The sequence below is a fragment of the Moschus berezovskii genome, chromosome 20 (genome assembly GCF_049115385.1).
Source record: "Moschus berezovskii isolate FMDL1 chromosome 20, NW_MosBer_1.0, whole genome shotgun sequence".
NCBI classification, from domain to species: domain Eukaryota; kingdom Metazoa; phylum Chordata; class Mammalia; order Artiodactyla; family Moschidae; genus Moschus; species Moschus berezovskii.
The window spans coordinates 68,076,606-68,091,615 of record NC_142479.1 but is presented as its reverse complement, the minus strand read 5'-3'; the positions used below and the strand labels follow the sequence as shown (position 1 = coordinate 68,091,615).

General features: G+C 54.4%; 2 protein-coding genes across 7 annotated transcripts; both read right to left on the bottom strand.

The window, feature by feature from the left end:
• Nucleotides 1–2,168: 2,168 nt before the first annotated feature.
• On the bottom strand, nt 2,169–8,078 carry LOC129544754 (CMRF35-like molecule 6). Of its 6 annotated transcripts, none has more exons than XM_088829365.1 (6): nt 7,084–8,078; nt 6,288–6,395; nt 5,291–5,423; nt 5,131–5,199; nt 3,758–4,105; nt 2,169–3,524 (listed from the first exon to the last, which is right to left on the bottom strand). In XM_088829365.1, exons 1-5 carry the CDS (start codon nt 7,142–7,144, stop codon nt 3,985–3,987), a joined length of 492 nt encoding a protein of 163 aa, XP_088685491.1. In that variant the 5' UTR covers nt 7,145–8,078; the 3' UTR covers nt 2,169–3,524; nt 3,758–3,984. The 6 variants fall into 6 exon arrangements, with proteins under 6 accessions (XP_088685491.1, XP_088685492.1, XP_088685487.1 ...); XM_088829366.1 differs by having other exon boundaries at nt 5,291–5,402; XM_088829361.1 differs by having other exon boundaries at nt 2,173–3,524; nt 6,288–6,626.
• A 25-nt stretch (nt 8,079–8,103) lies between these two features.
• On the bottom strand, nt 8,104–14,739 carry LOC129538649 (CMRF35-like molecule 6). Its single transcript, XM_088829360.1, has 4 exons — nt 14,529–14,739; nt 13,725–14,054; nt 11,867–11,990; nt 8,104–10,563 (listed from the first exon to the last, which is right to left on the bottom strand). The coding sequence occupies exons 1-4, from the start codon at nt 14,587–14,589 to the stop codon at nt 10,302–10,304; spliced, it is 777 nt and encodes a 258-aa protein (XP_088685486.1). The 5' UTR covers nt 14,590–14,739; the 3' UTR covers nt 8,104–10,301.
• Nucleotides 14,740–15,010: the final 271 nt, after the last annotated feature.

Genomic DNA, 15,010 nt, shown 5'->3' with positions numbered 1-15,010 from the left:
GATCACAAGCTCCTCAAGAGCAGTTCTGAGAGGCAGGTGAGGGTATTTCTTCCCAGGTGTCCAGAGCCAAGCTGGAGGGGTAGCTGTCCCTCGAAGTCCTGTGGTTTGGTGGCTCAGCACACATTCAGGAGGGCTGGGAGGAATAAGAGGGCCTTAGTCACGTACCAGGGCGCTATGGGCACCAAGAAAGTGATGGGAAGTAGGAAAAGGTTTGGGATATGAGTCTCCCTTAGGTTTTCTCAGAATCAGCCAGTTCACTGCCCCATCATCTTCACTTCTCTGGGAAGGCGGAGCAAGTCTGCTGTTAGTATAAAAAATTTAGGAAGTTCCCTCGGATATGCAGATGACACCACCCTTATGGCAGAAAGTGAAGAACTAAAGAACCTCTTGATGAAAGTGAAAGAGGAGAGTGAAACAGTTGGCTTCAAACTCAACATTCAGAAAACTAAGATCATGGCATGTGGTCCCATCACTTCATGGGAAATAGATGGGGAAACAATGGAAACAGTGACAGACTTTATTTTTGGGTGCTCCAAAATCACTGCAGATGGTCACTGCAGCCATGAAATTAAAAGACACTTGCTACTTGGAACAAAAGTTATGACCAACCTAGACAGCATATTAAAAAGCAGAGACATTACTTTGCCAACAAAGGTCGTCTAGTCAAAGCTATGGTTTTTCCCGTGGTCATGTATGGATGTGAGAGTTGGACTATAAAGAAAGCTGAGCCCCGAAGAATTGATGCTTTTGAACTGTGGTGTTGGAGAAGACTGTTGAGAGTCCCTTGGACTGCAAGGAGATCCAACCAGTCCATTCTAAAGGAGATCAGTCCTGGGTGTTCATTGGAAGGACTGATACTGAAGCTGAAGCTCCAATACTCTGGCCACCTGATGCAAAGAGCTGACTCATTGGACAAGACCATGATGCTGGGAAAGGTTGAGGGCAGAAGGAGAAGGGGGTGACAGAGGATGAGATGGTTGGATGGCATCACCAATTCAATGGACATGAACTTGGGCAAACTCTGGGAGGTGGTGAGGGACAAGGAGGCCTGGTGTGCTGCAGTCCACGGAGTCGTAAAGAGTTGGACACGACTGCATGACTGAACAACAAGCTGCAAAGCATTATATGAGCATCCAGTACTTTTCATGATAAGCTCGGAGTGGAAAGTATCTATAAGGAAACACTCTGCAAACATTAAAACCAGTGGTAGGGACTTCCCTGGGGATCGAGTGGGTAGGACTCCACGTTTTCCATGCCCAAAGTGAAGTTCGCTCAGCCATGTCCAACTCTTTGAGACCCCATGGACTACACAGTCCGTGGAATTCTCCAAGCCAGAATACTGGAGTGGGTAGCCGTTTCCTCCTCCCGGGGATCTTCCCAACCCAGGGATCAAACCCAGGTCTCCCACATTGCAGGCAGATTCTTTACCAGCTGAACCACAATGGAAGTCCCACAAGCCTCAGGGCACGGCCAAAGGATAAAAAGGCAAATTATGAAAAGGCTTCCCTTTAAAAGCTGGAGGACAACCAGGATGTTCCTAAGGATGACTTCGACTCAAGGCTTTGATTGGCTCGTGGAATAAACAAGAACGAGAAACGAAAGAAATGAGGACTGGGAGCGAAGAAACCAAATTCTAAATTATTACAGGTGATTCGATTGTCGACACGGAAAGCTAGAAGGAGCGAGTCAGGTTTTAGCAGGGTTGCATATATTGTAGTTTCTCTTTTTATTTCTAGTTTCTTGAGTGTTTTTTATGATGAAAAGGTGTTAAATTTCATCAAATTTTTTTTCAGCTTCAATTGAAATGATCTTGTGGGGTTTTTTCCTCGACATAATTTATTCTTTCTTAATTTTAAATTTGATTAATTGTAAATTTTATATGGAAGAGGGAATGGCCAGTATTTGCAAAGACTCAACGTCAGACAACAATGTGCAGTAATGTCCTATCAGATAGCAAGATTTTTAATAAGGCTGTAACAATGCTGTACCAGTTTTCAGAGTCAATTAGACAAATAAAACAGGAGAAAGAGTCTAGGGAAAAAGTCCTAGAATACGCAGAAATCAAACGTAGGGAAAAAGCTCTGTGACATTGGTCTTGGCAATGAATTTTTTAATATAACACCTAAAGCATAATCAATAAAAGCAAAAATTAATAAGTGGGACGCATCAAATTTTAAAGCTTATGCACAGTGATAGAAGCAATCAACAAAAAGGAAAAGGAAACTTAGAGAATGGGAGAAAAAATTTGCAAACCATACTTCGGGATAAGGGGTTAATATCTCAAATATATAAAGAAATCATACAACTCAACAAGAAAAAAATTCCATTTTAAAAATTGCGGTGAGGAATTCCGTCTCTGCAGCCCAGTGATGAGCACTCCACACTTTCACTGCCTAGGGCATGGGTTCAATTCCTGGTTGGGGAACTAAGATCCCATAAGCCAAGAGGTGTGGACAAAAAGAAAAACGGCAGACAAATTGGGTAAACAGTTTTCCAAAGTGCCTATTTCATGGCCAACAGGCCCATGAAAAGATAGTCAGCATCACTAGCCATCAGGGAAATGCACACCGCTTCCCGCCTGTAGGACGGCAATCGCCAAGCAGACCACAGTTACCGAGAGCCGGCAAGAAGGCGGAGAACAGGGGCCCGCCGCGCACCGCTGCCACTGCGGGGACAGCGTGGGGGCCCCTCAGAACCCGCGGAGAAGGGCCGCCGTGCACCGCGCCATCCCGCTCCCAGGCGCGTGTCTAAAGGAGCGAAAGCAGGATCCCGAGGAGCGTCCCACCCCCGTGCTCACGGCAAGACCCGAGACATGGAGACAAACCGAAACGCCTGACAGCAGGCGAAGAGCTGAAAAGACACGGCGCCCACACGGAGAAGCTGATGCCACTCACCAGCGGCAGCTAAACGCACCTGGAGAAAGTAAAACAGGGCAAGCTTTGGGACTGCTAAAAACACGTGAACGCTCTGAGGGGAGGATAAATTAGGAGTCTGAGGTTAGCATATACATACTACTATATATATTGAATAAATAGTTAATCGACAGGACCTACTGTATAGCACAGGGACCTCTCGTCAATACTCTAGAACAACCTCTATGGGAGAAGACTCTAACAAATGGATATAAGTATATGTATGTATAACAATCATTTTTTTTTTTAGGTTTTTTTTTTGGTAATTAATTTATTTTTTATTGGAGGCAAATTATTTTACAATATTATATTGGTTGGTTTTGCCATACATTGACATGAATTCGCCCCCGGTATAACAATCATTTTAATGTACACTTAAAACTAACACAACATTGTAAATCAACTCTGTTCCATTACACAGCAAACATTAAATTAAGTTGACAAAAAAGACTATGTGTATATACATAATCTTGACAAACCTATATGTGTACAGAAATACACACTCTGGAAAATCATATGCATATATACGGTAAAACCATGAAGAAAGGAGATGATGAATGTAAAATCCAGACTTAAAGGTGGAACTTAGGGCTTCAAAAGTTTTGACGATGTCTATTACTTAAGCTGGGCTTCCCTGGTGGCTCAGAGGTTAAAGCGTCTGCCTCCAATGCGGGAGACCCGGGTTCGATCCCTGGGTCGGGAAGATCCCCTGGAGAAGGAAATGGTAACCCACTCCAGTATTCTTGCCTGGAGAATCCCATGGACGGAGAAGCCTGGTAGGCTACAGTCCACGGGGTCGCAAAGAGTCGGACACGACTGAGCGACTGAACGGAACGGAACGGAACGGATTACTTAAGCTGCAATGCATACACTCAAGAGTTATAGAGTATTCTTGGTTTAAAGAGTAGGCACTTATTAGGTGTATTCTTTTGTTCGTATGATACATCGCAAGAAAAAGTTTCCCAAAGTCCACCGAGTGTTCTGAGAGCAGCACTGGCACGGAATTTATTGGCCGGAAGTCGCTTCCATCCAGCGGAGGGGCTGTGACCTTGGGCAGTCATGGCGACAGATGTCAGCGGCTCTCAGAGCTTCTCAAGGGCCTGTGGACCCAGAGGATGGCACCGAGCATGCCCAGGAGCAGGGGCACCTTCAGGAAGACCAGGAGCAGGAAGTGGGCGCTGCCCAGCAGGGGCCTGTGGGGGGCACGGGGACAGTGAACAGCATCCTTAGAGAGACGCCCTGGTCTCTCCACCCCCGCCCCCCAGAGCTGAGGCCATGACAACCCACATGAAGATCACCTCTGGACGGGGCAGCCACGCCCTAAGGACCTCTGCTCCCCTTCTCTCTGCTTACCAATTCCCCTTGGGAATTAGGCCTGTGAGCATGAGGGTGGCCGTGGCCGTGAGAATCTCGTGAGGGAGACCAGGGATCCCGGCGGGATCTGGGCAGGAGCAGGATCCCTTCCAAGGCCCTCCACGTGTGGGGTTACCCTCTCTGGGGTACAGTAACCAGTCGTGGGGTTATTTGCTTGTTGTCTCCTCTCCTATAAACAGCGTTTTCCATGAAGGAAGGAACTGTTTGTTTTATTCACAGGGAGAAACTTGTACAAGCCTGATACCTCTGAAGATCAGCCCTTAAACATCTGCCGTATACTCTAATATGAAATAAAAATTAAATTTTAAAAAGTCATATGGTGAACGTTAAAAAAAAAGTGACGGTAGTAGTTGATGGATGAAGGAACGACTCCCTGAGCGCTCTCCGCCCCCGGAGGCTGGGGTTCTTCGACAGGATGACACGTCTGACCAGGGCTCGTGGGGGGCAGGGGCCACAGTGGAGGGGCCAGTGATGCCCAGAGCTTCTGCCACCTGCTCTGCCCTGGACCGGGTCCCGAAGCCTCCTTTTATGGGACATTTGCACTCACTTTTCTCTCTACCTGGAGCCTTATTTCTGCAGAACCCTGAATGCCAGGCTCCCCAGATCCTGCAGGTCTCCCCTCAAAGGATTCAGCCAGGCATCCCTGATTATCATGTATTAAATAGCAAATCAAATCACCTTCCCACACACACTGTCACCAAGGCCCAGTGACTGGTATCTCTCCGTAGTACCCATCACAAACCACCATATTTACATAGGAACTCTGTGTGGACTGGTCCAGGGCGTGACTTGACCCTTACAGCACAACTCTCATCAGAGTAGGATCCTGCCTGGGTGGTCTTACCTGCATCTACAGCAGAGCACCAGGCATGTAGTAGGGCCTTCACAGTCAGGCGTGAGAATAAACAAAGGCCTGGAGACAGAAGACACAAATCCCCCACCTGTCCCCTCACCCAGAGGAGAAACCACCCGGGTGCCAGTGTCCTGGGACGTAGGCTCCTTACCGAGGAGCTTGACTGGGATCGGGGGTCTCCTGACCAGAGGCGGTGCTCCAGGTGGGCACTGGCAGGGTCGTGGGAGAGCCTGGGGAGCCCGTGGGCCTCTCGGGGATGGTGGCTGCAGGAGAAGCCTGAGGGGCTGAGCGAGAAGCACAAGGCAAGCCCCGTTTCCTTCCCCGGGTCCCCACACTCCGTCCCCGCGTGGCTGTGACTCACACAGTCAAGGTCACTCAGGTCATCTGGTCAGATGTGCGTGTCCACCGCTCCCCATGGCCTCACCCAGGCCTGGCCAGCACCCTGGGCCCCCCTCCCAGCCCCTCCAAATGCACCCTGGCTGGTGAGCACAGCCAATGCCAAGTGGAAAGTAAGAGGGATAGACAGGGTCAGCCTGGCAGGGCAGGGTGAGTCCCAAGAGCAACAGAGTAGGGGCTCCTTTTTGCTCTTTCCTTGGGGTTAAAGTGAAGCCCCAGAACCCCTGGCGGGCCTTCCAGAACACTATCGGGTCACTGGTGACCTCTGGGCCAGCACAAGGGCAGGGCGGGTACTGGAAGTAGGGATTGTGGTGGAGAAGCCTGCCGCAGGTGAGGGCTCTGGAGCAGGTCCCACCCCTGGGCTCAGGGGGGCCCGTCTCAGGTCCTCAGGGCCCCGGGGTCAAGGCCGGCCTGTATGCAGTGGGCCCTTGTGAGAGTGAGCCCCCCATAGGCAGGACCTGGCACAGGCCAGAAAGTACAAGGGCCCCTTGAGAGCGGATGTGCCCTTGTGAAGAGAGCAAGCAGCCTAGACCCCAGAGCAGGAGTCCGCCAGCCTGTGAAGCAGGAAGATGCCCACCTTGACTGAGTCCACATGGCTCTAGGGTGGCCTCAGCCAGAGACAGAGATGTGTGTGTGTGCAAACAAACACGGCCACCCGTAGCCAGACTCACTGCCCAGCATTTCTGTCCCATTTCCTTCCTGAGGGTCCGGGTGACCGGCCTGGTGCTGGAGTGAGGGTGGAGGATGCTCACCTGGGATCACAGACACCTCCACCTCGAAGGTGGGGTTAATTGAAAGCGGCACGTTGATCCCACACCAGTACGTTCCTGCATCCTCCTCTCTGAGCCTCTCCAAGGTCACTGTGAAGGTGAGGTTTGCAGGACGGTCTCTGATGGACACGTGGCCCCTCCTCACTTCTCTTGCTGACTCTGTGGTCTGCACCGTGATCCACGGTGGTGTCATCACCAGACATGGGGGTTTGCACCAGTATTTGGAATTGTTTATGAATTCCTCCCGGTACCGACACTCCACGATCAGGGATCTCCCCACGATGCCCGTCACTCTGCTGGGGCCGCTCAGGGACAAACAGCCTGGAAAACACAACCGGGTCCGGCTCTCCATCAGGTGGGCCTGGGTCACAAGAGCCCTGGATGTGGGTCCCTCCTCTGGAGGAGGCCAAGGCAGAAAGGGAACCTTCCTCAGACCCTGGGGAGGAAGACTGGGGAGGAGCTCCCCCCTTACAGAGGACAGGGTGTCCTCGGAGACAGAAGAGCCCAGGATGGGAAAACCTCCGTGTGTGTGTGTGTGTGGTGCCCCAAGAGGTCCTCTCTTGACTGTGACCATTGAGGTCTGACCATCACAGGCGCCCCCTCCCACCAGCACAGTGGACCAGCCTCACCTGGTTCGCTCCCTGAACCCTCCTGCTCACTGCTGAGACAGGTGGTGGCCCCTTCTGGAACCTTCTCCCCACCCCCTGCTGCTGGGCCCCCCACTCACCCAGCTCCAGCCCTGTGACCCCACTCCCCCAGGAAGGGCTGAGCTGCTCACCTGGGAGCTGGAGCAGCAGCAGAGCTGAAGGCAGCCACCCGGCCCTGCCTCTCAGGGTCATTTCTCCAGCAGGAATGTCACCTGCAGCAGCGCCAGGCCCCGGACAGGGACAGGGTCAGGCCTCCTCAGAGGAGTCCCTCCCGGTGCCCACTTCTGCTCCTCTGGGCCTCTCTGCTTCCTGATCCTGTCCCGGGTCAGCTCAGATGGTCCAGGGGTCAGGGGGGCAGGAAGCTTAGGGGGAGGGGCACACAACTCGTCAGGGTGCTGGGACCCACTGCCCTCAGCTCCTCTCAGTCCAGCGACTGGACATGTGCAGGGCCCCTCGATCAGCGAGGCTGCCCCCTCCTCACCCAACCCACAGCAGATCTGCTCTCAGCCTCACACGTCCATCCACAGAGAAGGGACAAGCTGGGTTCCTCTTCCGTGGCACATCCCCACCCTCTGCGATACGTCATTTCGTTGTGGTCAGGATGGGAAGCCTGAGGGTGGATGTCATGCTCATCCATCCTCCCCGGTCCTGACAGCGACCAAGCAGTCACTGTCTCCCCATCTGCAGCTCTAGGCGACCACAAGACTCTGGCCCCACAGGACCCAAATTCCTCTTCCTGCACTGCAAATCCGCCCTGTGACCCCAGACAGCTTCCTACATCCCACCTTGGCTCTGGTTCCCCCTCGGGCTGTGACTTCCCTCCTCTTGGGCCCCTCTCTGCCTACATTACACACAGAACAGCGGTTCCCAAGCTTCCAAGACCCCTTTTTCACGCTCCGCCTCTGGACAGTCTACTCCCCTTTGAGAAGCAGAGAGAGACTGGGAATGGACAGGAGGCCCGAGGAGAGGACACGGGGTGGAGGGATGAGAAGCTGGGGACCTGGGGGCTGAGAGGAGATTCCTCCCCCATCAGTGGCACAGAGGGGGCGGTTGTGCAACAGGGGCCCGAGGGCACTGGCTGCTGGGCATCTCCTGGATCCACGTGATGAGCAGGGGCCTCTTCACGGTGCAGGTCTGTCTCCACCTGCCCACAGAGGGGAGACAGACTGCCCGTCCTCACTCACAGTGGCATGCTCACGTGACGTGCAGGGCCATCGAGTCACGTCTTCCTGGGCAGTGGGATGGGGGTAACGGGGGACTGCAGTCCTAGGTTTTTTCAGCTTCTCAAGATTGTCTGCAGAAACCAGGGTCTCCCATTCCTCCCATGTGGGTCTTAACTCTCCCCGCTTCCCGGGCACGGGCAGTAGACCTGGGTCCCAGGGCACAGCTGGAGAGACGCAGTAGAGATGGCTCACTCTGCTTGATCGATCACTGATCACCCCAGTGACTCCCGCCCATCTCCAGATGAAGCCCCCATGTTCTGACCAGGTCTCGCCCACAGCTCATGGCAGCACGCAAAGGCCCAGAACTCAGCCACCTCATCCTGACTCCAGCTCCACCCCCAGGCTGCCACTCTCCCCACACTGGGCCTCATCCAGACCCTTGGACCCCTATTCCTCCTCCTGACCCACAGCCAACACCCTTGACCGTACAACTTCCTTGCGCCCCTCAACTGAGGTTGGTTCTCTCGTTCTGCGTCCTGTTGGACCGTTTGACACCCCCTCTTGGATTTATCTCCTGGGATTTGTGGTTCCCTGTGTGTCTCCATCTGGGCTGTGGCCCCATGAGTTGATGGTCCCCATCTTGCCTGAAGCCCAGTGTCTTTCCAGCATAGCCTGTGGCAATTCAGCTATGGGATCAATGACTGAATTCCTCTCTCAGGACTCCCTGCTTTCAGGAAACTAAGTTCTCCAATCCTGGTTTTCCATTTTCCACTCAGGCTGGTGAACACGACAGGATCGTGATTCTTGGAGAACATGGCACCAGTGGACCCGGCAAGCATCTGCCCTCTGCTCTCCCCTGGATCTGCATTAAAATGCTCCCAAGGCAGGACGTTTGCACCTGCAGTTCCTTTGCCCGAGGGTTCTCTTCCAGGTGCCTACAGGGCTCACTGCATTACTTTCTTCTGAACTTGGTTAAATATCACCCTCTTCACGAGGCTGATAGGACTCATCCCTTACTGTCTCACCAATAGCACCTCCTCTTATCTTATGTTACTACAAGATCCTCTTCAATGTGGACTTGGACACTTCTGCATGCCTGCATACCTGTACTGTTGTGTCTGTTATTTATCTCTGTCCACCAACTGGAATGTGAGCACCAAAAGCTGAGCTCTTTCTTCTGTTTAATCATGGTTGGAAGCGATGCCTAAGTTAGTGGTTACTACTTCCTCTCCCCACATATTTGCCGCATGAAAAGTGGGTGCAATTCCCCAGGTCCTGGCCGCTTCAGATAGATGAGTCAAGATGATAACCTGCCCCTCAGAGATCTTTGGTGCCGGCAAGTTCATCACGTTGCAGTTTGAACTGAAACTGTGGGCAGCCTACCCAGGTCTTTGTTTCTACAAGTCGTGGAGACTAAGATATTAAATAGAAGACTCACTCATGGCCCCTCGATCGATTTAAAAACTTGAACCAGGTCTATAACCATGGGCCCTGAACGATGGGGTGAGGGTGGGGCCTGGGTTACCTTCGGACAGGAGGAAGGAAGGATTCTGTGACAGTTCTGTGAATTTTGTACTGTTATTCTTCTACCGGCCATCCACGAAGGACCTAAACACACTAACCAGTTTGACTGGGCGTGGGGAAGGGAATAATCTGATTTTCCGTGCAATGCTGGATTCTGTTCTGAATTGACACCAGTTGGAGAAACCCAACATGGCCCTTTGGTCCGTTAGACAGAACAGTGGGGCGTGAAGCTTCGTGTAGAATGGGGTTTTGATTCAGGTCCCGTGCATGCTGGCCCCGTGGACCATCTAATCTCTGCATTGCTCTTTCCTGAACTTTAGAATGCATAATTAAATAGACACACTCAGCAACTGGAAGATTCCCCACGGTGGATCCGAGACCTGTGGAGGGCGGGTGATTATGGTAGCACGGATCATGTGGGAAACCATGGAACTGCCTGGATCCATCAAAACAGATCCAAAAGCAAGATTCCCACACTCCTGGGGTTTGAAGACTGCAGAGAGGGCACCTGAGAGTTCAGTGCACGAGTGATGCTCCACCGATGAGCTGGAAGCTCTGAGCTCAATATTGATCTGTGGTTACAGTTCAGAGGCACCTACTGAGGAGGTACGCTTTAGCTTTTAGAGAATCACGAGCAAGGAAAGAAAGCTACAAGGAAATTCTCAAACACAGTATTCTGAGAGAGAGGTAGAGGGTGATACAGGACAGACGGACGGAAGGTCATGTCCATCCTGCGGTCCAGCTGCATCATTAAAGAGGACACGATGAACGTGGGGGTACCAGTTCTCATACGTGGGCTGACTCCACCTGTCCGCAGGGCTCCTCAGAGGCCTGTTGACCCAGAGGACCGCACCGAGCATGCCCAGGAGCAGGGGCACCTTCAGGAAGACCAGGAGCAGGAAGTGGACGCTGCCCAGCAGGGACCTGTGGGGGACACGGAGACAGACAGTGAGCAGCACCGTCAGGGAAGGCCCTGGTGTCTCCACCTTGCTTGCCCCGCATCCAGGTTCTGTGGCTACAAGAATCTATACGAGGATCAACCCGACACAGAGCAGCCCCACCTGAAGGACTTCTGGACCCTGATCTTCAAGAACTGCCCCTGAGACAGGACTGTGGATGTAAGGGTGGATGTGGCTATGAGAATCATGTGAGGGAGACCAGGGACCCCAGGGGGACCTGGGCATTAGGAGGGTTTCTATCTGAGCCCTCCTCGTGGTGGCTTCCCCAGCAGCTCAGAGGGTAAAGAATCTGCCTGTGATGCAAGAGAGACGTGGATTCGATCCCTGGGTCAGGAAGATCCCCTCAAGAAGAGAATGGCTACCTACTCCAGTATTCCTGCCTGGAGAATCCCATGGACAGAGGAGCCTGGTGGGCTACAGTCCGTGGGGGTCGCAAAGAGTCAGACATGACTGAAACAACTAACACACTCCTCATGTGGGGGTTTTGCGGTCTAGGGTATGGAACCCAATGCTGGGGAGACTTGGTTGATGTCTGCTAGCCAGCACAGCCACCTCGAGTGCAGGGACTGTTCTCTCTTATTCAGTGAGCAGCCGGTACCTGCCCAGGGTCTCCAAAGCTCCAGTCCTTCAAAGTCCCTGGCTGATGAAATAGTGATGCCCGCAGCTCTCCACCCTCAGAGGCCAGGGCTCTTCAGCAAGATGATACAGGTGACCAGGGCTCCAGGGCACAGAGGCGTCACCAATGCCCAGAGAGTCTACTTCCTGCCCTGCCCTGGGCTGGGGGCCTTTTGTTCAACCTGCCCCTCCTTGTGCCTGGTGTCTTATTTCTGAGGATCCCGGCATGCCTGGCTCCCCAGATCCTGCAGGCCTCCATTCAAGCGTCTGTAATCAGTTAGGTGCCCTCTCATCATTGTGTTTTAACTAGCAAACTCCACCACCCTCCCACACATGCTGGCCCCTCACCCAGGTGACATTTTCTTCCAAGCAATCATCAATAGGTGGTGTATTTATATGACCGACGTGTCGATCTGTTCATTAATGTGACTCGTCTCTTAGAACACAACTCTGTCAGGGCAGGACTGTGTCTGCGTGCTTTGCTACTGGATCCTAAATCAACAAGAGCTCCAGGCACTTAGCTGGACCTTTACTGCTTGTTACAGAATTTGTTGAATAAGTTAGGGTCCTTGGTGAAGGGAGACTTGCCTATTACTCCCTGGTCTCACCTAGAAATCACCCAGGTGAGATGTCCTGGGATGGGGGTCCCTTACCAACGAGTTTGGCTGGGATCAGGGGCCTCCGGCCCGGACATGGTGCTCCAGGTGGACACTGCCAGGCTCGTGGGAGACTCTGGGGTGCTTGTGGACCTCTTGGGGCTTCTGGCTGTCATAGAGACTGAGGGAGAAACACAAGTCAGGCCCCATTTCACCCCCTGGGTACCCGCCTCCGTCCCAGTGTGGCTCTGACTCACAGTCAAGGTTACTCACGCCATCTGGATAGACGTGCTGTGTCTACCACCCCCATGGTTGCACCCAGTCCTGACCAACACCCTGGGCCCCCCTCCCAACCCCTCTCCAGATGCCCCCTGGCCAGGTGGGCACTGTTAGAGGCATACGGCCCTGCTCCCCTGGGGATCCGAGAGTGAGGAGAGGGCACTTGACCCTAGGTCACCCCCAGGCACAGCCACACTTCTGTCCCCCCGGCCCACCCTGCCAGGGGACAAACGGGGTGACACGTATTCTTTTGGGATTAATACAGATAGACAGGGCAGACAGTGATGGGAAAGGGGAGTGGCTGGAGCGAAGCTCAGATGGGAAGACCTGCAGCTGAGTCTGAGCTGAATCAGGAGACCCTGTGTCATCTGTCAGCCAGACCCAGGGCCCCAGGCAGTCCTCTCCGTGGGAGGGGATGACCAGAAAGATCGAGAGAGATATCGACCTGTTGGACCCCATGAAATGTGGCCTCTCCTGAGGTGAGCAGACAAAGCCCTGCCCTGACACACCCCGCGGAACCAGTAAACTTTCGGTTCCTTTCTTGAAAAGAGAAACACACAAAGGAAACCTCCCTCGTGACAGAGAAGCAGCAACCAACAGGAAGGAACTCAGGGGAGCCGGGGACGTCAGAACAGGACGTGAAGGGGACAAAGTGTACATACGGACAGAGGATTGTGACTGGCTTCTTAGGAAGCCAGAGCAGCCTTCTGTCAAAGAAGCCTTACTGGGGCTTCTCTGGTGGTCCAGTGGCAAAGAATTTGCCTTCCAATGCAGGGGACGTGGGTTCGATCCTTGGCCTGGGAAGATCCCACACGCCACTCGGCGTGCTCAAGGACTGAACCCGGGCTCTCGAGCCTGTGCTCTGCAGCGGGAGAAGCGGCAGTGAGAAGCCCAAGCGCCACAGCAAAGAGCAGCCCACGCTCACTGCAACCAGAGAAGGCCTGCGTGCAGCAGCCAAGACCCAGCACGGCCGAAGAGAAAGAAAGAAAAGTTTAAAGATTCATTTCCAGCACGTGGCAGTCTCCTGAGGGCCATAACACCTCCTAAGAGCCCTTTACCTCATCCTTCTTTGCCTAACGGGTTCCTCTGGGCTTCCTCCTTGGGCGCCAGGAGGAAGAGGGAGAGGCAAGGTCAGGCTGGAGGGGGAGGGGTCTCCAGAGCATCCAGAGCCCCACGTGGGCTCTGGGACTCCGCCTCCCCCCTCCTGCGGCTGCTGCAGATCCCCAGGACCACCACTGCAAGGCTGGGGCCCTAGGAGCCCTCCACGACACTGCAGTGTCCTCTGCTGGCCCTGCTGATCTCTGGCCCATAGGGCTGGCCAGAGAGGTCCAGGAAGAGACACAGGGTCACCTTCAGAGTGGACCTGATGCTTGCGAGGTCAGAAAGGCAGCAGGCCCCCAATTCAGGGCGTTCCCCCCTCCCCTTCCACCCAAGACAGCTTCAGGTGTGAGGGTGTGTCAGGCATGGACACAGGAGGTCCTGAAGAACCAGAGGTAGACACGTGCCGCGTGCAGGCCGATCACTCACAGCCTGGGTCCTGACCACCGAGCCCACGACACCCTCCGCTCCAGGTCCTTCCTGAGGGTCAGGGTCCCAGGTACGGTCAGCAACCCTAGAGCTGGCGTCACAGGCTCACCTGGGATAACAGACACCTCCACCTGGAAGGTGGGGTCAGCTGAACGTGGCACATAGATCCCACACCCGTACGTTCCCGCATCCTCCTCTCTGAGGCTCTCCAAGGTCACTGTGAAGGTGAGGCTTGCAGGACGGTCCCTGATGGACACGCGGCCCCTGCTCACTTCTCTCGCTGACTCTCTGGTCTCCACCAGCTTCCACGGTGGCACACACGGGTGTTTGCACCAGTATTTGATGTCGTCCACAAACGCCTCCTGGTACCGACACTCCACGCTCAGGGATCCCCCCACGATGCCTGTCACGCTTCTGGGGCCACTCAGGGACAAACAGCCTGGAAAACACAACCAGGTCCAACTCCATCAGGTGAGTCTGGGTCTGGGGAGCCCAGAATTTGGGTCCCTCAAGGGCCCGTGGGGTCTGGAAGCCAAGGCAGAAGGCAGGCCCTTCCTCAGACCCAGGAGAGGATGATGGGGGAAGGAGGTCCTTCCGCACAGAGGAAAGAGTCTCCATGAAGACGGAAGGGCCCAGGATGGGAAGAACTCAGGGTGTGTGTGTGTGTGTGTGTGTGGTGCCCCAAGAGGTCATCTCTGACTGTGACCGTTGAGGTCTGACCATCACAGGCGCCCCCTCCCACAAGCACAGTGGATCAGCCTCACCTGCTTCGTGCCCTGAACCCTCCTGCTCGCTGCTGAGACAGGTGGTGGCCCCTTCTGGAACCTTCTCCCCGCCCCCCGCTGCTGGCCCCCCGCTGACCCACCTCCAGCCCTGCTCCCTCCCCTCCCCCAGGAAGGGCTGAGCCGCTCACCTGGGAGCTGGAGCAGCAGCAGAGCTGAAGGCAGCCACCCAGCCCTGCCCCTCGGGGTCATTTCCCCAGCAGGGATGTCACCTGCAACAGCAGGCCCCGGGCAGGGACAGGGTCAGGCCTCCTCAGGGGAGTCCCTCCCGGCGCCCACTTCTGCTCCTCTGGGCCTCTCTGCTCCTTGTCCAGGCCTGTCCTGGTCTCCACAGCCCTCCTGGCAGCTGGCGCTGAGCCGTGTGCAGAAACCTCGGGGTGAGAAGCAGAAGGGCTGTGCAACGCCGGCCGGTGACCCCCGGCTCCTCTCCGACTCGTGACTGGACGTCCGCGGTCACCTTCCGAGGATGAGTTGCCCACTCCGCTCAGCCCACAGCTGCCCTCTGTGGGTCTCACATGCGCCCCCCAACACCTGGGCCACGCTGGGCTCTTTCTCCGAGGTGCGCCCCCACCCTTGGTGATACATCATTTCCTCTGTGGTCAGGGTGGATGGC